This window comes from Amphiura filiformis, chromosome 14 (genome assembly GCF_039555335.1).
Source record: "Amphiura filiformis chromosome 14, Afil_fr2py, whole genome shotgun sequence".
Lineage (NCBI taxonomy): Eukaryota > Metazoa > Echinodermata > Ophiuroidea > Amphilepidida > Amphiuridae > Amphiura > Amphiura filiformis.
In genome coordinates this window covers 54,926,413-54,948,563 of record NC_092641.1, presented here as the reverse complement: position 1 = coordinate 54,948,563, position 22,151 = coordinate 54,926,413, and the positions used below count along the sequence as shown (strand labels likewise).

The window sequence follows — 22,151 nt, the reverse complement described above, 5'->3', positions numbered from 1 at the left end:
AAAATATCGTGACATTTTAATTACGTTCTGGTACATCAGAACGAAATTACAACACATTGTCTATAGAGCAGTGTAATACACATAATCACGCATAACTCGCAAACACACCACTCTTAGCCATACATACATTCTCCCAGCCACATTTCCCTAACATAATATGAAATTGTCAGAGGCGACGGCGAGGTTCGAACCAACGCTGCACTGAGCCGCTATAATGTACTCCTATGCAGTATTGACGTAACACCAGCGCCTTAGACCGCTCGGCTATCAGGGCTTGATGGTGTCATGATGAAAATTTAAAAATATAATCGCAATTTCATTACTTCAACATACCACGTAACAAGCAAAGACAGAAAACATACCATATTTTGGAATTTTATTTGTTTAAAAACATTAATGTGTATTAATAGCGCTCAATTGTTGATAACTGCGTGTTTTATATACAGAAATAGGACAATAAATGAGGCTATACACGCACAATAGTATATCGATTTTGATTCACACGTGCGCTACGAACTCGCCGTGTGCTAAAAGCATAGATTATCAATGTGGCGTGGCCAACCATTTTTCTTGTAGCTTCTTTTATACACGTCGATGTTTTCATCAATTATACAATTAATCCACATTAGACCCTAATTTTATTTCAGGAAATAAATGATTAAATTACCATAAAAACGAAACAGTAATCATTGATGGGGTCTAATGTAATTTATACATGGAATTTTCAACGTTTTTTCTATCGCCATTCTCGCTCAATTAAAAAAATATATTTTGGCGTATATAAAATTGAAATAAAATTCTCTGCCTCATAAACGACATCAAATGTGCCACCATTGGGTATCACGAATCGTTATATATGATGTGCAGTTAATACTCATATTTTCTTTTATACAGAGGATGCTTCAGTTTTGACAGGAAAAATATTTTCTTGAAAACCATCTCACTCGGTTATTTTAAAACTGTAACCACGCTTCCCTAGAATGTGCCATACATTAGCATTAACATTTTTCATTTTCTAACAGCAAGCGTTTCTAAAATGCAGTATGGGGAAATGTGGTGTAACTCGCAAACGAAAAACCGGAATCAATTGAAATTTTGAGAATAAGATTTTTTGTGTGTGGATATCTACTGAAAAATGTTATAAAAAGAGAATGTTAGGATCACGAAATACTCCTCTAACATTTTGAATTTAATTCTAGATTGGATAAAAAACGCAAAAATATTTCAATTATTCAATCTGATAATGTGTTTTATTTAATGAACACTTTTGCTTTATGTCGTATGTGGAAAGCTGGAAGAATGTAAATATTGTCCACTTAACTGTAAGCAAGCGACCTAATTACCTGTCATATTCCAGAGTGTTTCTAGTTTCTCTTTAGCCTCTCTATTTTGACATTTCTCCAAACCATCCAGAATTGCATTGTGGGAAGCCTGCTGGTTGTTTCCCCGCCAGAATTCCAAGACACATCGAGCTCGTAGGTCTACATCGATTGTTTCTGTACTGCCTTCGATTTTCTGAACCTGTTGACTTGAAAGACCAAGTGCGATGTACAACTTTTGTAGATCGTCGGGGCCAAGTTGTTGGATGATGTCGGCAATATCTGCATCAGTTAGCATGTATGGTGCTGCAGTGATATGAATGCCATATTAAATGTAGAAAGAAGGTCATCGGTTAAAATGTTTCTGAGTGTCATTATAAGAGTTTCAATGGTAGCAGTATTTACTTGAATATGATAATACGTCTGGACAACCATGGTACATCTGGAACATCTCGTTATATTATTGTTCAAAACCCATGCATTTTATATTACAGCCTGTCTCAAAAATAATTGTGCAAGTAAAGAGTGCCCTCTTTGGCGATTAGAAAATACCATTGTGACATGATGTTTACATCAACGTCAAGGACGCAGTCTTAGCTCTCAAATACCGTTCTGTTCAATTTGCTTGCTTCAATCTCGAGATATATTCAGTTAACAACGAAAGGATAAATTTACAATTGTGCCACTTTTACTAGGGAAGAGAGGGATGTACATGTAGCAGCTGATGTAGTAGCTGATGTCGATGCGTCTAATGCACCCCCCCCCCCCCCGCCCCTTGGGGCTCGTGCATTATACGCATCAACATCAGCGCACGTGCATAATGTTGTCTCCCATCAAGTAATACGCGTTCATTAACCTATAAGTGTGCAATATTTACTTGTCTTTTAACATGCCTTGAGTGACAAGGAGAACAGTATTTACTATGATAAAAATCATTGACAATCACATGTATTTAATTTTTACAGCAGAATGTGAAATATTTATCTTTTAATCTATTTGAAGTGGAAAAAGAGAATCATTATACCTGAATCATGATAAAACAGTAAAACCAATTTAATTTTGTTGTGTAATTAATGCCTTCTTTTGATTATACGAAGAAAATATTGATAAACTTGATGCTATCACTGATTTACGTGTATAACCCTCTTCCCTAGTAAAAGTGGCACAATTGTGATTTTACACCTTCGTCGTTAACTAATTATATCTCGAGATTAAAACAAGCAAATTGAACATATTTGAGAGCTAAGACTACGCCCTTGACGCTGATGTAAGCATCATGCCACACCAGTTTTTTTTAATTGCCAAAGAGGGCGTTTTCACTTGCACAATATTTTTTGAGACAGGTTGTATGTCAAAGCAACATCAAAGCACTAACAATAGATAACATTATTGGATCTATCTTTCTCAAGAATCACCTCTATACCATCAGCTTTACCATGGTTTGACGCGCTTTGCACCATATTAACTGTTGTAATATTCGATATGTTCGATACCTGCACATACCGGGTTTCGTTGCACTCTTTGTCTCCTGCAGTATGCCTCGGTATTCGCTCATTTGGATATGATCATCGGTAAACTCGCAATAAACTTCTTCGTCCCAGTTGTCTCTGAACTTCATGAGATGTAGTGACTTCTCATTATCCCTGCAGCCTGCACAAGCAACGGAGAGTTCGAATCGGAGTCCTCCTACCCACTTCTCACGTAAAAGGTCCAGAGTTTCTTGCAGGAAGTGTAGAACCTTCATGTAGACATGTACATTATAACACTTTAATATTCTAATTTTGAATGGAAATTTGTATTTCACTTTGCTGTGCATTGGCCAATTGATATAATATAATCATTTTATTTACCTCTTCAAATAATATTTGGACTTACTTCCCTTATCGGGTGAGGTTTACTTCACCAAAGTCCTTATTAGTCACATGATAGGGACTTCTTTAGTATGTTACGAGTCGTACTGACTCAAGGCCAAAATCACCTTTTACCCGAACTCACACGAATGCACAACACAAATACACTGTTTGATCAAGCTAACATAATCTAAGTCTTTAATTGAAAACACAGTATGCTTTGTACATAATGACAACAATATACACTAAAATCACACAATCAAATTTATTTTATCAGTACTTAACCAGCGGTCTTCTTGTTGGTGGTGATCTTAGAGTTCTTACAATGTTCTGGACGACTGATGTAATATATCCTTATTCACTTGTCCTGCGAAAATCATTCCAGTGTGCGTTTATAAATATCCTTGCGTATGAAATCCTCACGCGAAAATGATGCTGCTTTCTCCTATTACTTATCTTCTTGCGCTGCTTTCTCCTAAATACATCTCCTTGCACTGCTTTCTCCAAAAATGTTGTTTCTTTCACCAATCACGTTAACACAGCTCCGCTGTTTTTGACAGATGCGTGGCCTTCACAAACCCAGCAAACTCCAGCAATTCGACAGAAGAACTTTAATCCTTTGATGAGGAAGAACACTTTTGTGTGCTCGCAATCTCCTTCGTTGCTGTATTAAAATAGCTCAATTATTGGCTATATAAACTGGTTAAAATGTACTTCTTATTTGAAGCACGAAGTACATCACACACATGTGGAGTTTACAATCTCCCATGACTTTCTGTAAAGTCCAAATTCAAGCCTCCAGCTTTTTATACCAGTACTCATGCAAAAAACCCATCATCTTTTAATAAACCATCACTTCATGTACATCTTCACAGATGATGCAAGCTTGGGGTTTCCCAATATTAATTATACACATTAACCTTTCTCATTACATCACTTCCTTTTTTCTCTCTGGTGCAATACACTAAACTGGGGATTTCCAAGTTCCAAACATAGATCTGACTTTGTTTACAACAATTTGGGGGAATTCCAAAATGACTTTCCACACCTTTATCTTGCACGTACAAGGGGGTTTCCCATCTCATGACATACTTTCAGATTGTAAATAAAGTTAAATAATTAAATTAAATTACTCAGGGCACATCACAAGTAAAAGATTTAATCCTCATGTTTACCGTAGAGTACTCTTGAATCTGCTTCCTGAGATTTTTTGACAGCAAGATATGGTTGCCCGTTCTGGGTACGAAAACGAAAATGTTACGAAATACAGTCTCTTTGGCTAGGTTATTTGAGTTATGAAACAGTTTAAGTCAAAGAACATTATTTACCTCCTCACAAATTTCAGGAGATGGGCTTACTTCGCTGTCATTGTCTCCTCTAGCTTGCTTTCGTCTGAGTAAAACCTAAAGAAAAACATATAAAAACCAAAAATGGGTGCAGAAGAGTGAATACATTCATCATATTTATATTTTTAACATAAATGTTTGAAACCATAAATAATTATACTGAAGCTATATTACAATAATAATCGTAGTATTCTGTCTCCAAAAATAAATCACCCATAATTTAACACTTAAGCGACGATTCAGTGGCATATGCAGTAATATGCTAGATCATAGGACTTTGAATAGGATATTGTGTTCGCTCGTTATATGATTACTGTAAGATATGATATATTCTACTCTTCTATTATTAGTTCTTGATGATGGTATGCGACTGCACCATTGACCTCGATCCAAAGATCAACCAATTGGCTCAATTATTGAGCGAACAAACAAGCTTTATATTTCCACGTATTTAATAGCTTAAACGGACAAGTAATAAAACATTAAAAACTATGGGTTTGTACCTTGATACAAGCTGGTCTTGAAGCCAGCATTTGTACAAGAAACGTGTGTCTGTTGTTCTTTCCTCCGATAGTGAAACGTCCTAGACGATGAAACAGCTTTGGGGGCGTGCCAGACTTTTGTTGCGACCATCGTGCGACGTAAATCATTACGTAGTTGAAAACTCCATCTAATAAAAATTAGCAGCGCTTGCAATAAGTTATGTTAAATAATTCAAACACAAAATGTCGCTGTTCTCGGGTTTTACTACTATGTTAGACTGCATCACTATTTTAAAATTATTATTCTAAGGGTTACTGTAGCAACAATATTGGCATATTAAAAGAAACGAGGTATCAAAATATGTAGAACATAATAAGTACAGTATTTGATGCTAGTTGCTTTTTTACTTTTTTAGTTTTAGTTTGAGATAGAGTGGAAGTTGTCAAAGGGTATCAGTCAGTTCCATCAATATTCGCTACGTTGACGTGTATTCAATGTTAAACCATTAACTTTCCTCTAGAGTAAACTACTTTTTAAAGCCCCATTTTCTCACCAGGTAGATACTCGAAGAAATTGAAGTAGAATGTCCCGTAAGAAGCATTTGAGCATGTCTTTTCCTCTTGACTTAGGGGTGGTCGAAGGCAAGCAGGAACATAGTACGTCATTTCATCCTTTGAGTGTTTTGACAGCAAGAAAAATATGAGAAATAATTGTATTATGGATTGAACATTACACTTGCCGAATTACAGACATGACATTTAGTATGGGATATTTTTTGCAAAGTTCCAAGACTAGTCTAGAAGGGGTCTGCATAATCCGCATTGGCGAAATATTAATTGGGGTGTGTCGGGAGATGGTGCAAAATAATTGTTTGATAGAAAATGTGCTTTCCATAAGTTTACATTATGATCCTCATAATGTAGCGAATTTGCCTAAAATGGCGGATTTAGGAAGGCTGAATTTGAGCTTTGTGGGGGACACAATTTCGGACTTTATGCAAAATTGTTCTGTTATTATCAAATTTATAGGGGTTTGAGGTGATATTTCCTAAACTTCGTAAGCAATTGGCATGTATTACAGTTGAAATACACTTTAGGTTAAGCAAATATCGCCATAAACCTCAATAAATTTGATAATATCAGAATAATGTTGCTCAAATTCCGAATTATTTTACCCAAACAAAAATACAATTCATTCGCCTTAAAAACGCCATTTTAGGCTAATTCACTACACTGTGAGAGCAATAATTTAAACTAATGGAAAGCACATTTCCTGTCAAAACTATTATTTTACACCATCTTCCGACACACCCCAATTAATAGTAGCCCGTGCGGTTTATGCAGACCCCTTCAAGATCAATTTTGGAATTTTGTGAAAATATATTCCATACTATATTACTATCACCATTCTTCATCTCAATCATTATGAGTACCGAAGGCTATAAAAGAATGAAGCAATGCAATATCGGCTTTGGAATACCGTAAAACCCCGTCTACAAGCATATTGTGTGCTTCTGATGAAAGCTACATTAATCCAGTTGCCATTATGGAGTTTGAGCAAATAAATTACGGATCCAAGCATATACAAACAAGTATTATTTTAAGACCGATCTATTGTATTGGTATATTAACGCTTGCTTCAAATTAATTAAGCTTTTATAAAAATAAAAAAACTATATATGCTTGTAGACGGAGTTTTACGGTATTGAACTGATTGTTTCGAGCACAAAAGTACAATATATAAACCATTAAAGTAGCATTTTCATTCAATGTTAACCTTTATAAGATTATATTATATTATTATTGTTATTATAATAATTGTTATTATTATCTCGGTTTTCACTTACGATAGCTCCAAAACAATTACTGTAAATTAACCAGGCATAAATTTAAGGTTTCTTGTAAGGATTACCTGATTCTCTCCATCATCGTTCCCAAACCGCGGACAAAGAAGATCAAATTTCTCCATAAGAGCCAGCAAATTGGCCTTCAGGTGCAAGTACTCCTTCCAGACGTGCTCTATGAGGGACTCTTTCAAGATACCTTTATCTCCAAGTAGTCGCCAACTGCTGCAAAATGTTGACCACTGTTTCGAAGGGAGTAACACAGAAAATACGGTTTATACAGCAACTCAAGAGGATTCGATGTTTTTTTGTTTGTTTTTGTTATTGTTTTTTGGGGGGGAGGGGGGGGGGTTGATGAAGGCTAGAACAGGTTAACATTGACATTAATATCAAGAATGTTTCTTATCTAAAATTTGTCAATAGGATTTCACCTTGAGAAGAAGCTATTTCTGTCAATTTAGTTTAGAAGAATTACATCTTACGTAACACTTTCACAAACTAACTTACGTCCCTATACATTATACCAACCGGGTTCAGTTTAACACCATCAAATCTAAAATACTAAAATAAAATCTTTCAAAATATTTTTTATCGATAAAATTCCTCTATGATGTGTTGAGGAAAAAAAACTCATTTTGAAAGATTGTATTTTAGTGTTTTAGATTTTATAATGTTAGATACTGAAACTTCATGCAGGCGTCACTTGAAACTGTGCGACGATGGCAACACAAGATACCGTGTGGCATTTCATTATAAAAGGAACGTGACACAGCAACCTACTGCACAACTAGAATTAAGTAGTTTGAAATGTTCAACTGACGTGGGATAATGATAATTGAAACATTGTTAAACAATATCAAACTAAATTTTCGTTTTCTCCTACTCACCTGACTTTCATCTGGCCTCACTGTGATGATTGTTCTAAATACATCGACCAACCACTGTGAATCCAGTATGATGAAGTCTTTCAAAGGTGATTGAGAAGCTCTGGTATCCTCTCCAGCACCAAAGTAGATGACGGCTCCCAAATCGTGCAAGAATTGGAGAACAGCAGTGACATCAGTGATACCATTCTTTGACGCTATCTCCCTTGCCTTTACAGAAAGTCAGTTTAACGGACAGAAATTCTACAGAATATGGACTAATTTACATGTTAATTGCGGGGTTAATTGTTATGATCACTATATCCTGCTCCCCTATATCGATAATCCCAGCAAGGCATATTTAAATAACTGCTAACTTTGAATTTGAGATCCAAGATATCTGAATAATTTCACTGTGCAGCATGCATCACCGAAGAATGAGGGCCATACCCCTCACCTATGTTTAGACCTCAGTGGTTACCTATGTAATCATCCTTTTATATCATTAATGCCTATTCTATTTCCCGGGTCTGCTTTGAGGAAAAAACGAAAAAAATAACGCTTAAGATAATATGTTTAATAGACATAATATACACCTTTTTACCTTTAATGCTAACGGACCTACATGGTACGTCATCTTTTAGCATCCTACTGTTAAAGATTGCTTATATTGCTACAAAAAACAAGGATGTACTTATTGGTCAATTTAAAAATCCGCGAATCACATTGTTTAAACGACTGGCATTCTTAAAAATATCTCTGCCTATTACTATTTGTATGGGGATGAGCTAATGAAAAAACAACTTAAATTAACTGTGTTCAGCTATTCACCTGTGTCAATGAAATATAGTGCGTCTTCTCTGCGGCCATTTTCGCTAAATCTCCTTCGAACTGCAACCATCTGATCGGAATCTCCTCCCCCATGTACGGTTCTTTTAGCGCAATTTCTGCCATGTGCTTCCGTAGTGCATCTATAGACTGCAAGATACTCAACAGGTTAGCTAATTGAGTCGTTTTATTGTTTTCATATTTGTCGCAACTGCGTTGCCTCGAACTTCGCTCAACATGAAGTAACAAAGCTGTCCGTAATTTTTATTGTTTGTTAATTACCAATGGCGCTTCTTTTGTTAGCTTATAGTACAATTATCTGAATACGTCGCTGGCACAGGGCAATGTTTCACCTTTAATTTACGGCGTATTCAAAAGATCACCAAATTCGCGATAGATGTATACAACAAATACCATGTTATTGTTTGCTGATGTTTTATTTTAATTTAATTTTTGAAAATATAAAATGCTAGAGAGAACAAGACCCCATGAGGAGTAACACAGGTCAAGAACTTATAGGCACTTAGGCACTATAAAAGACAACCACACTGACCAATCAGTATCAGTAAAGCATCACACACGTGAGATAAGATGCACTCTGCTCTTAAAGGATTGTGCGCCATTGTCAAAACAGGATTGATATATGACATGCATGGACATGACATGAACTTGTAACTGATTGAACGTTTAAATTTGAAGAAACATATTAATATATCACAGTCATACAAATGTGCTCGATATTCGTTTAAAGAACTATCGATGTTTATTCCAATATAAACCCACTTAGAAAATATTAGTCATATTAGTCATATATTTGTTTCATTTCATTGCAGAAGTTAAACGCTGTTTTTCCTGGAATGCATCATATGTTGACTTAAACGACTACGATACATTAAAATCGGTCGCTCTGCAATTCACCACTAATTATTATTTTGAAAAATGATAACAATATGAATCTGCATTTTGTTTTATTACCATTTTGTAAATCAGTACCTTTTCACCGTCTTTGCCACGAAGTTTCGGGTTATTCTCTACAAAATGGATGCGGCGAACAATGTGTTCTTCATAGGGCTTTCCTTTGATCACTGAGAATATCTGCGCTCTGATGCTTTCTTCTTCTTCCTTAGCCTGGAAGTTGCAATATACAAATGCTTGTAAAAAACGTTTGTGTTTGTTAGATTGTTGATGGTATCATGGTCATTTAATGTGTCATTTGTCAACGTTGCAACAGGCCAGCCGTTAAACGCAAAAAATGGAAATACGTAAATATTGAGAATAACTCCGTTTTTAGCTACAATACCTGTTTTGATGTTTTTCCTCGATGAGTACCAACAATGAGAATAGGAGGAGACTTGTAAGACAGCAGCTTTGTATCACCAGCTTTCGGAACTGCTCCAGAATCTTCATCAGATGATAACATATTCTGCATGTAGATGTCACTTACTCTATCTGCAGCATATGTGTAAACAGACTGAAGCCAAAAATCGATGAATTCAAGCCCGGTGAAATCATGAAAACGTGATACCACCTGCACCGTCTATAAACCCAATCAAAAATAGAAGAAGAAAACAAAACGACGAGAGAAAAATGGGAAAGAAATAAGAAGATAAACTTACAATATACATATATCAAATTAAAGCAAGTTGAGTCGGATGTCAAGATAATTGATTTTAAACTTTGGAAAAACACAAAGGAATTGTCATACCTGGTCAAAGTTGACTTGGGCGACTTCAGATATCTCCTTCAAATCTTTGCTGGCATCAAACACGAGAACAAAAATGGCGCGTTTGTTGAGAAAAACCTGTACAAAATAGTCAAATGCCACATAAAACAGATTCGCCTTCTTTCTTGCCCCACCCCCTCAGTGTCATTCTCTCTCCCTAGCTCTCACCCTTCCTCTGTTGCATTGATACCTTGTTGAACAGAATCTACCACTTTTTAGGTTTGACAGCTTGTGCTCTAGTAACACACAACGTAAAACGTTGCCACAACGTCGTTGTTGTAACAACGTTGTATACGAAGTTACAAAACATCATCAAATTCGTCCCTTCACCTCAAATATAAATGCAGATAAAGTTTAAATAGTTCCGTTCAGTTTATTTTGTCCAATCATTGATAAGCACTATAAGAGACATTGCTAAACGCTGAGCGTAAGGTGCAGTACCCTTGGCTTAAAATTACAAATAATATTGGAATACAGACACAGAATTCAGAAACAGACACAGGTATAATACGGGTACAATAAATAAGGCTGTAGACAATGAATATAAATTACGTACTAAATACCCTCGAATAACACAGTATTACAAAAATGGAACGATTTGGGTGGTACATGAATCATAATGTCTAAAATTAGATAATTCTGAAGCAATTATATTTTGATCGAAGGTGCGATTTTAGGAGAAGGGGATAGGGTTTTCCCAATAAATGCACCTTGAACTCTGATGATATGAAAGACCAGGTTGGTGTTAGTTTTACCAATATGGAGATGTTCAGCATCACGTGTGCTATATATTCTTTATTTGAGGTAAAATAATTCTTATTCAGTAAACCAGCAGGAACTATAAAGGACCCTTTTGCAACATGTTATTATACTATGTACCTGGTGAGTGTTATAGTAGACGTGCTGACCAGCAAAATCCCAGAACTGAAATTCTAAAGCTGGTTCCTCATCCTGCTTCTTTTTTATTTTTTGTTGTTTTCTTTTCAGTTCCCTTTCCAGTCCTTTCATCATCTGTTCTGGTATTTCTTTTACATCTTATAACAAAACAAATATAAAATATTACATCGTCGGATCGGGATTTGGTATAACCAAGAAAATGTAGTATGTCTGGGAATTTTTTTTAAAAGGTATATGTACAATAACCTTCAATAATTGAAGCGTTTTCTTTCTTGTAAAAGTGATCTACCAAAACACGTTTCAAAACGTAAAAAGGGGCCAAGTTTAAAAAATATTTCCTGTGTGGCTTTTCACCCTTTTTAAAACTTGGTCCCATTCAGTAAAGTGGTACCGTAATAACATGAAGAATGAGTCCTAATTTCTACATGCAACAATTAGGTTTAAAACTGTTCGAAAGCGGTGCAATATGACGTAGGATATGTATTATCAAAAACATTTGAAGGTTTTATGTTTCATTATATTGCGTGTTCATAAAGAGTAGTAGAGTATTATATATACTTAGCAAATTGACTGTCTGTCAACCTGTTACATATTATAGGCTCTACATCTGTACATAAGGCGCAGGATCGCACAAGACGATGAAGAATTTAACAAAGTGAGTATTTGCTACTTTTGCGTAAATCAAAATACATTATAACGTCTTTACGGAAAAACTTAATCAAGCACGAACATTAATTAATTTACTCTACAAAATGAACACTGACAACTAAGAAAACAAACAAGTAGCCTAAAGATGACTTCGTATGGGTCTTTAGAAACTTTCATAAATGGGACCAAGTTTAAAAAAGGGTGAAAAGCCACACAGGAAAGATTTTTAAACTTGGCCCCTTTTACGTTTTGAAACGTGTTTTGGTAGATATTAATTCTTTTTTTGAGGTAAAAAGATATTGCGCGGTAAGTGGTTCTTTGTAGCCATGCGAGGCGAAGTAGTTGGATATCCATATTTCGCGGTTAATGGTTCTTTGTAGCCCTGCGGGGCAAACTAGTTGGATATCCATATTTCGCGATGAGTGGTTTTTTTACTAGCATATTTCGCGGTTAGCAGTTCTTTGTAGCCCTGCGGGGCCTATGTTCGATATCCTCATTTCGCGGTTAGTGGTTTTTAAACGACCCGTAACCACCCCAATCAGCTGCATGGGGTAAAAGAATTATTTAAAAAAATAATACCTGAACCCTATAGTTCAGCCAGGGACTGGAAACGACATATTGATGACTATATATAGAGTGTATTCAATAAACCCAAGCGGAACGAGAGCTGCTAAGTAACCGCTATCCGAACCATAAACACATGCATTATCAGACAACGAGTGTTCCATTTTCTCACGTTGTACACACGTCAGTCGAATTTGGCGGTGTTGGTTTGTTAGCCCTCCAAGTTATAACATCGTTCACTTTGTGTTGAACATTTTATGTGGGCCGCACTGTAATAACATAAAGATCATTCTGATCAGTGTGATGATATCATTTCAAGAAGTCACTTCACGATTAACATGATTAAGCTAAACAGCCTATGTGGAAGAATTTTATGCATGAGCATTGAGCAACCACATCAATGATGTAGTAACGAATACCCTCTATTGTTATCGGATTAATTTTTACGACCTTCGATTACATGGGAGTAGGAACGAGAACACGGTGTTTGATTTCACTCACATAATAGATCAATATTGACCTTCATCCAGCAAGGATCAGCCAAGCACTACAGTGGCCAAGCACGAAAGGTTTCTTGTTATCTCTTCAAGTATTTTTACCTTAGGTCTATAATCATAATGCAGGCCTAAATCCCGGGCCTAAATTAAGTGTACTGTTCGAGTAGGAGGATTTGTTTGATATTATTCTTGATTTTGAATAATATTATAGTACCTGTTTGTTTCCATATATCGGTTATTAAAATTACAATTCACCACATACACATTCCAGTTTGCGAGAGGTTTATAATGAATAAATGAATAGGTGTTATTATTTCAAATTATAATTATTTAGGGAGAGTGTTTTAGGATTTTGTTAGAAAAGGGATGATTGTTGATCATGTTTATTTTATTGTTGTATGTATTTTCCTGTCATTTCCTGCAAACCTAATAAAGATATTTTGATAATTGAAAATAGTCTGTATCATAAATCGTAGAGGTTGAAAGAGTCAACAAGCGTTAGAAATTATAATTTGCCATGGAACTTCGGTCATATTTTATTTGAAATATAACTGGATGTTAGGGTCTGCATGCATGGTATGCATAGTATGATGATATACAGACACTGACCTTTCCCTAAAACTATTAAGCAGCAACCCCTTTATTGTATTTTATTGTTAAACCTGAATAGCGTGATTACTTTTGAATGAGCGGCAGCACACATATTTTGTTTGAGGATATCTGGATCTATCTCCTTTTCCTCACATCTTCTCTGAGTACAAACCTGTCTTTTTATCTAGTGTTTAGACAATGTTTACTCAACCATTGCTATCAATGGTTGTTGCCATTTTTGACGACTTCTAACTTTTGAAATGCCCAAAATGAATCAATAAAACCGTGTATAAGATATTTGCAGGGATATTTGGGCGCGATTAGAAAATAAATGGGCACTTCTGGATTGGGTATCTATTCGCTACTTGCACGGTTCCGCCATTATGCACTATGTGCGGGAGAGCCTCGAACTGGCAGCATACATGAATGGGAATTGAACTAGTCATAACGTTCTGTGTAAGGTTACATAATTCTTCCTTTCATGTATGCTGCCAGTTCGAGGCTCTCCCCGCACATAGTGCATAATGGCGGAACCGTGCAAGTGGCGAATAGAGGCCCCTGCATGAAATTATTGATTGGCTCCAAACAAAGAATTTGAACCGGTGTCCTTCACCGTAGTTATGGCGGAGTACAGTCCATTCAATCAAATGTTGTCATCAACCTATTTGATCGTAGTGCAGGGTTATGTGTGTGAGACGAACTGTCACGGTAGATTGCAATCATGCTTTTGTTGAATGCATTTGAGTAATCTGCCATATTTACGGGATGATACGTCACACGCAATGCTTCTATAGATTCTATAGAATTTAAGTATGATATATTTTCGATGGTAATATATTTTCACTTCCAAAGTTTGTAGTTTTCATAATGGCAATTTCTGAATATTATATACAAAGCGGGAATAAGTCTATAAATGTAAGAGTATCGGATCATTTTGAATGTTAATAAATACGAAACGCCGGCGGTAGACACCAGCGATATAAGGGATTGCCGCGATTCCTGCAGTAGCTTTTATGAATAGAATACAATAGTGGATACAATAGCGGATACAATAGCGGAACAATAGAGCTCTCTTACGGGTAAATAAACCTCGTCGCGTTTTGCTAAATTTCACTTCTTCTTTTTCATGAACTAACCGTTATTTCATTAAGTAACCATTATTTTTAAAACTTGGCAAAACCTCGACGCGAGGTTTTTAATTGTAAAAAATACTTAGTTTTATCAACAGCATCCCTCATTTCAACTCATAAGTTTTGGTTGGTTTATCTTTTGTTCAGAAACCAAAAATCAAGAGATTAAAAAGTAGAGCAGATTTGGTCTGCAATCATAACACTATTATGCTGGGAGGACACAGTATAGGGTATATAAACATAAGTGTACAATAGCCTATTGTGCTAACATAATTATTATCATGATTATCGGAAATCTATCCCCGCGGACGACAGTTGATGCTCTCTGTCGAGTTCTAGGCCTATAATCATATACAAGCGCGTATATTGAGGGGTGTGGTAGGGTGGTTAACGTCGCATTTCGCTGTTTAGTATGTCAAAAGTTACACATTTAACTAACCATTGATTAGGTTTCTTAAACCGTAAAGAATGCTAAAACTTTTAACCAATAAACGTGTTACCGCGCCATGTAGTGAACCCGTTGCTTACGATTGCATAAAGTTGTTTAAGGATTTCGTATGCGGAAAATAAGAGTGTAGCTTATTAGGTTTTCAAACCACATTTTTCAATGTAGATCGACATACTCGATTTCTCTACTCGTGAATATTGCACGGCGAAATTTAAACATTTCTTTTGTATACTTAGATCAGGTAACTCAAACCAAATGATTTCTTCTTCAGACCATTATATAGGAAACTGAAATGAAATCGAATCTCCTTGTTACAAATGTTAAGTTTTCAACAAAAGGTAGACACAAAGATATCAATATCTTGTGAGTCCAGAGGTTAGGCAGGCTAATATGTGACCATCCACCACAACTGAGCCCGGATGTCGCCAGTGCCACTATTAAAATATTTTGAACTTAACAATAAACAACAGGTAACAAAGGATTTATTGACTGTTTTATTGATTTTTTCACTACTTAAATGTCAAGTACTATAGACATGATATACATCATTAAAAGCTAATTTCAAGCAGAATATTTTGGTTGAATATCTCAAAAATGATGATTGGCGACTTCAGGGCTCAGTTGTGCTGGATGGTTACATATAAAACCACGTGACCAAAAATATATACCCAAATACCTCGTGTGGTTTTGTCGCTGCTATTTTGCACCGGGGAGTCTTCAGAGATCGGTTCCTTTACCTTAAAATCATAAATCAGTTAACATAAAATATTAGTCTTGTAGTAATACATGACTCCGAATGCAATTCATACGCATTTAGGGGCTTCGCAATAATTATCTGTAGGGGTGACAAAAAGAGGGATTGGTCAGTATAAAAGCAAAACAGGTTGACAAATCACCCATTGGCATATAACCAAATTTGTGGCATCTTCCCAAATCTGGTATGTTAGGGACTTGTGAATTTCAACGTCAGTAAGCTTCCGACTGTGGTCTAATTGGATCAGATCGTGTCAGTTGTTAGATACGAAAGTATTTGGCAGTACGTCTAGCAGTTTGATAGCCCTGTTGGAGACTTCAACATAATATACATGTTAATATACAAGGGAGGAAAATCGTTATAATGTGGGAGGCGCAATCGTTTGACCTATTTTGGCACATGCAAAGCGGTGGGGCAAACTATTTTTGGTACATCAAGAGGTGACGAGAGGGAAGTAAACATTTTTCGGTGGATCATTTAAAACTCTCTCTCCATAATTATTGTTCAACCCCTTACACACCCATATTTAATTAACCCAACGGAAAATTGAACAAGAGATTAGTGTGCATTGCGTGCGACGCAATATACTACAATATTTTGATGACATTACTACTTTAACGGTTTGTGTAGAATATGTGATGTTTAACACTACGTTTGTTTATTTTGTTCCTTTCTATCGTGTGAACTGTCATAAAAACTCTTAATTCTGACACGATCTGGTCCGCGGGGTCCAAAGGCGGCAAATTTGAAATTGAGATAAAGGCAAAAATATGGAGTAAAAAACAATAAAATACATAAGAAAATAGACATCAAAAAACTTCATAACTTTCGAACCAATTATGCTAGACCTTTGGTGTTTTCAGTATATGAGAGCTTAATGTTTGTATTGGGTAATAGTTATACGCTGGCGAAGTTACGTAATAAATCCGATTAACTACCATAGCAATAGGTGAAAACAATTTTGAACATATCGCGCTGCACTACAAGCAGATTGAACTAATCACCTGTGTATGTCTGCAATCATAGATTGAACACAATACTGGTCTTTTCAAAGATACTAATCTTACAGGTGCAAGTGATCAGCATGATATGGTTCAATGCAGAGGTACCGCGTGAAAGTATCAGTGCAGCGCGGTATATTCAAAAATTGTTTTCACCTATTGCTATGGTAGTTAATCCGATTATTACGTAACTTCGCCAGCGTATAGTAACTCAATTTTCAAAAATGCCTCTTTTGGCCCCCATGGACCAGATCGTGTCACAATTTAAAGTAACAGTTAGGTATACATGTGCTTGGGTGGTTCTCTTTTATTTTTGATAGATATCCGCTACCAAGTTTTCCTGCAAAATATAGAGACAAATACAAGCAATCAATACCTCTTGGTACATAAAGCTACAAATTACAAGAAGCAATGTTGTAAAAAGATACCATTATGTCGAGCCGTCAAATGTCAAATTAGTTGTCGAGTTACAGGCCAGGTCGAGTCATTTACTCATCTGCTCGAAGCAACTCAAATCGATTCGATTACATTGAACAAGTCAGTAAAGACATGCCAGATACTAACTTCAGTCAGTCCGATTAATTTAATGTATTTGGCAATTATTAAAATTTGCAGGGTCAATTTGCACTGTTCGAGAATGTAAATGAGATAAAGAGCGTAAGATACGATAGAAATTACCCTGGGAAATTTCTTATATCATCTTACACGGCCAAACTGAGCTTTAGTGGAATTTTACAGGGCGTCTCTGAAAGAACTGTACAGTCGGACAATTCTTAATGCCACAGCAAAATCAAACAAACGCAATAATGTATCCTTAAGGCGTGGGGTATGGGCGAACTTGAAGTACAGGTATCTGGAGAGGGGAAGCAATGAGTTACCCCAAATCACAGCGGCAGGTAGTGGCTGGGCCGTCGAGTGCTAATATATATTTATTTTGGAATGTTCGTGTTTGTTTAAAATTTTGGGGCGTTTTTCCAAAATTTGATATTTTTGGTCATATTTAAAAAAAGCGACATGCCAAAGACAACTCTTTGGGCATATAGTTTGTTATTGTTATTGCAATTCTTTTCCACATACCTACGTTAACATTCGATTGGGTGATTTACTAATATTATATATTTTATGACTGCAATTCATGAAATTAACGCAAATATTTAGTCACGCTGCTTTTAGAATTTTTACCTGAACGTCGGCTTTTGCAGGCAACAGAATGCAGATTGGGTCACGATAGATGTCGTATTCCTCTATGTGGTTCACTCATTGATAAAATGAGTTTGCATTCCTTGTAACAACACACACATTGCCGTCTGGAAACCGAGCCTGGAACTGATTTTGGGACAGCCATAGACTTCAGCGCCGTATCAAATCTCATAAAAACCACACGACTGACGACTATGTGTTTATGTTTCCCGCACGAAAGCTTGTGTCTACATCTATGACTATACTTCTTTGGAAACGTTGACCTTTGACCATTCTTTGTATAACGCCCTGATATGACCTTGATATGTTCGCATGAGTTGGTACGTTATAGCATCCATTTCATTGAGTTGTTAGGACTTGGTCAGTAGATAATGCTACAGGGATAACATGGTGTGTGAGCATGGTGAAAGACTCATTATTGATTAAGCGCGGACATATTAAAGGCACAGGTCCTTTGCGTGTATAGCAGAAAATTATAATAGAATGTTTGGAATTTTGCAAATAAAATACTAACTGCATTCTGCATTCTGTATTTATTTATTTATTTAGGCCTATGCCTATTTATTTATATATATATTTATTTATTTATTTGGTATATTAGTTAGTAGTTTGTAATATTCCATTATACGTCGGTTTATTATTGATTGATTGATTGATTGTTGATAACTTTAAAACTTGATTGATTGATCGATTGATAGTCATTTCACATTATATTCCTAGTTTATAGGCCCCTATGGAACGTCTATTAAATTTGAATAGCATCGTACATTAGATAAATAGGCCTATCAGTATTGATTTATTCTATTCAGCAATATCAAGGATTACTATCAAACTTCTCATAGCTAATTGTCAGTTGACTCAGTGGTAATGCACTAGGTTTTACAACACGGAGGTCCCGGGTTCGATTCCCAGCTCTGCCTATTTTTGGCAAGGCTAAGAAAAAAAATGAAATTTCTGGACTGCAAACTTATTTGGCGCGTGATCTGAGCTGGTCCTTTTCTGGTGGCTGTGTCTGTTACAGGCACACTCCCTCCGGAATCCAAACCAGGTTCACGCTCATTACACCTCCCTTAAAGTATATATATAATAAAGAAGTTGATAAAATTGACCACGTGTTCTTGAATTATAACGATTTGAAAATCACACCTCATTTTAATTGATTCCACGAGTTATGAACATTGAATCGTTCATGTCCAATACACTATCACCACAAAAGTCGTATATTTCAAGACCGAAGCAGTAAAATAAAAAAATAAAAAAGTGTAACCTGGCTTTTATACAATTACATAAATAGTTCAATCCTTTTTGGTTCAGGAATATTAGAGCATTACAATTTCCGGTGCATTTCTTTCAGCTCAGAGGCACGTTGTACAGAGAAATCTTTAACAACCCTCATCATTTTAGTATTCAATTTTAAGAAGGGTTCACAGGTAATGCTGTATTGAGTCACCAGGTCGCAGGTCAATTCGACAAAGTCATACGGGAAATTCTCGGTACAAAAATGCCATATATCATCAGAATTACCCGACTTTGTTCCTTGCTCGCGTATTGGCCGTGCGGCGGGGTGTTAGCGTCTAGAGTCAAACAAGTTCAATCAAGTCACTTTAACTTCAACATGCTGACCCGCATCAAGTCAAGAACACAATGTTCATGTACCTCGAGGCAACTCGAGTCAGGTCATTACAACTCTAGTAACACGTCATAAAAATGGGGCTCAATCATACCTCTTTTTTGGATTCAGAATCAGTAGTGTCTGTGCTTTCGTACGTTGTGTTGGTTTTGCTGATCTCACGCCTTTGAGGAGAATCAAGATCATTCTGATCTGTGTTCAAAAGTGTCTGAGCCATTGTTGATTGCATTGCCTGTAGGTATTCATCTTTCATTAGTCTCGATCGTTCTGAAATGGGGAAATGCATTATCGTATCACAAAGCAATATCAGTCGGTATATAAAAAAACAAAAAACAATTGTAAACTGAATAAACGCATGCTACTTATGTTTTATTACCTTTTATAGCTTAGCCCCAAATGTTATCTTATTTGGTGTCAATGTAATGTTAAAGCGGCAATGTTTCTACTCTGATAGCGGAGTGTACCATCTTCTCTGACTGTACCAACATCTGACGTAAAACTCATAAAGAAGATCATAAAACCAAAAGTAAAAATCTAATTACCAGCAATTGGTGTTTTCAAGATATATGAAATATCGGAACTTAATGGTATGGCTAGAAAGTAGCTTCACATTAACACCTAATAAATGAATTTAAAATTTAAGATAAGTGTGTTTCTTTTTTGGTCAGTACCCTCTATCAATACTTGTCGAATGGTAAAGCATAGAGGCACGTTGGTGCAGCGGTTCGGACTCTGCCTTGTATGTAATCGGTGGATTGCGAGTTCCAACCCCGGCGGTGCCATCGTGGCGTGCTCTTGGGCAAGGCGCGTTACCTTACTTGCCTCTCTCTACCCAGGGGTGAAAAGGGGAGCTGTTACAAATAGTGTCCATTGAGCGCCGCCCAAAGGTATGAGCATGCCTTGGGCATTGTATGGCAGCTGACATATTCTAACGACAAACGGAATACATGTAAAGCGCTTTGGTACATGTGCACATGTGAAAGGCGCTGTATAAATAACAACATTTTTTTAAAAAATATATATTACCTTCTTTGCTAATGCGCTGTTCGTGCCAAATGGCAGCAGCCCTGTTGATAGGAACCTGGCAAACTTTAGTGGTATCAACACCATCTGTTATGGATGCAGACCTGTTGAATCTAAACAAAATACCGCATGCGATGCATTAGTCAAGCGTGTCAAGTTTGGTTGCGGGTTTGGGTAAATATCCTGATGTGTGGAAACGTTTTTATCATGTACATACTTCAATATTCGTATTGTGCCCATGAGGTTCAGTTAATTTTAGGATCAGGGTAAGAAATCGCAATCTAGATATTTGTGTAGCACAGCCTTTTGGCAGTTGGACTTCATGTCGTGGCAATATTGCAACCTGTTTACTATATATTAAAAAGTGCTCTTGTTTTTATTTTGATGCTAGAAACATTTGTTCGAATTTTGTGTTGAATTAGTTTGCGAAGGAGATAATAATGAGCTTTCCTATGATGACCAAATGTCCTTTCGAATGTGGATGAGAATGACAATGGAAGTGTGCTCCTAATCTAGTGCAATAAGGGTTGATACTCTGAGTTACAATAACTGCCCTATATAAAAACAATTCAAGTTTTCAATCGACACAAACATGACAAAAGATACAGAAGAAACAAAAAGTAACACCATATTACAAAATTAATTTCTCCTAAACCTACTTCTGGCCAAGTAGATAGTTCATCAAGCTGGTCTTGCCTACACGCTCCTGACCTACAAGCATAATCCTTGTACGGTACACAGGTCTCGTCCCGTGCCGCGACGCATCCAGGTACGCATTGAAAGCATCTGCCCTCTCGCTAAAATATCTTTCGGTGTCTCCTCTGCTGTGAAACAAGAAGAAATAATTTACTAGTATTTCCAGCGCTTGTCCTTGTATACATTGATTTCTAGCAGAAACGTTGGCATTAATGTAAATCTTCCAAGTAAAGGCGTTGACAACGTAGAAAGGCAACAAGTTTAAAAAGCCTCGGCTCACTTTTAGAAACATTGTCCCATTAGTAAAAGCTACGGATTTAAACATTATCATATTATCAACTTAAAACATGTTCAGAAGTGTTACGTGTCTTTAATGAGCAGATGCGATATTTGTAAGCTTTCTGGGACGGCAAGAAAGGTTATTATCTTGTTCTTGCATGGTAAGCCTTCATTCATTCATTCTTTTATTCATTCATTCATTATTTCATTCATTCATTCATTCATTCATTAAATGATTATTACACAATTGTTATAGCAGTATAGAAACTGAAATGCAACAATTTTACCAAAATACACATAATAATATTAAAATACATAAAAGCATAAATATTAATATAATATAATATAATAAATACAACAAAATCATTAAGAAAGGAGCAAATTACATAGTTAAAACATCCACACATTCATTTTAACCATTCACCCACATGTACTTTGCAACCCACAACCCCCCCCCCACACACACATACACCCCCCGTCGGTCCCGTGTACATGCATATTTTCTCACATTAATGTAGTGTGAACGTTAAAGAACGTC

At 36.3% G+C, this 22,151-nt stretch overlaps 1 protein-coding gene across 2 annotated transcripts in view; it reads right to left on the bottom strand.

Annotated features, from left to right (window-relative positions):
• The window catches only part of LOC140170319 (probable serine/threonine-protein kinase pats1), a 51,565-nt gene that overhangs the window by 7,384 nt on the left and 22,030 nt on the right, over positions 1 to 22,151 (bottom strand). Inside the window, exons 6-21 of one of the 2 annotated variants that reach the window (XM_072193685.1) lie at positions 21,298 to 21,462; positions 20,642 to 20,751; positions 19,710 to 19,882; positions 15,707 to 15,767; positions 11,135 to 11,289; positions 10,238 to 10,333; positions 9,833 to 10,069; positions 9,526 to 9,660; positions 8,536 to 8,682; positions 7,729 to 7,935; positions 6,910 to 7,083; positions 5,552 to 5,669; positions 5,019 to 5,185; positions 4,498 to 4,572; positions 2,823 to 3,057; positions 1,344 to 1,625 (exon numbers count right to left, since the gene is read on the bottom strand). In XM_072193685.1, coding sequence (XP_072049786.1) covers positions 1,344 to 1,625; positions 2,823 to 3,057; positions 4,498 to 4,572; positions 5,019 to 5,185; positions 5,552 to 5,669; positions 6,910 to 7,083; positions 7,729 to 7,935; positions 8,536 to 8,682; positions 9,526 to 9,660; positions 9,833 to 10,069; positions 10,238 to 10,333; positions 11,135 to 11,289; positions 15,707 to 15,767; positions 19,710 to 19,882; positions 20,642 to 20,751; positions 21,298 to 21,359 — 2,434 coding nt within the window. In that variant the 5' untranslated portion in view covers positions 21,360 to 21,462. The remainder of the gene's footprint in view (positions 1 to 1,343; positions 1,626 to 2,822; positions 3,058 to 4,497; positions 4,573 to 5,018; positions 5,186 to 5,551; positions 5,670 to 6,909; positions 7,084 to 7,728; positions 7,936 to 8,535; positions 8,683 to 9,525; positions 9,661 to 9,832; positions 10,070 to 10,237; positions 10,334 to 11,134; positions 11,290 to 15,706; positions 15,768 to 19,709; positions 19,883 to 20,641; positions 20,752 to 21,297; positions 21,463 to 22,151) is intronic. The other variant, XM_072193686.1, reaches the window with a different exon arrangement.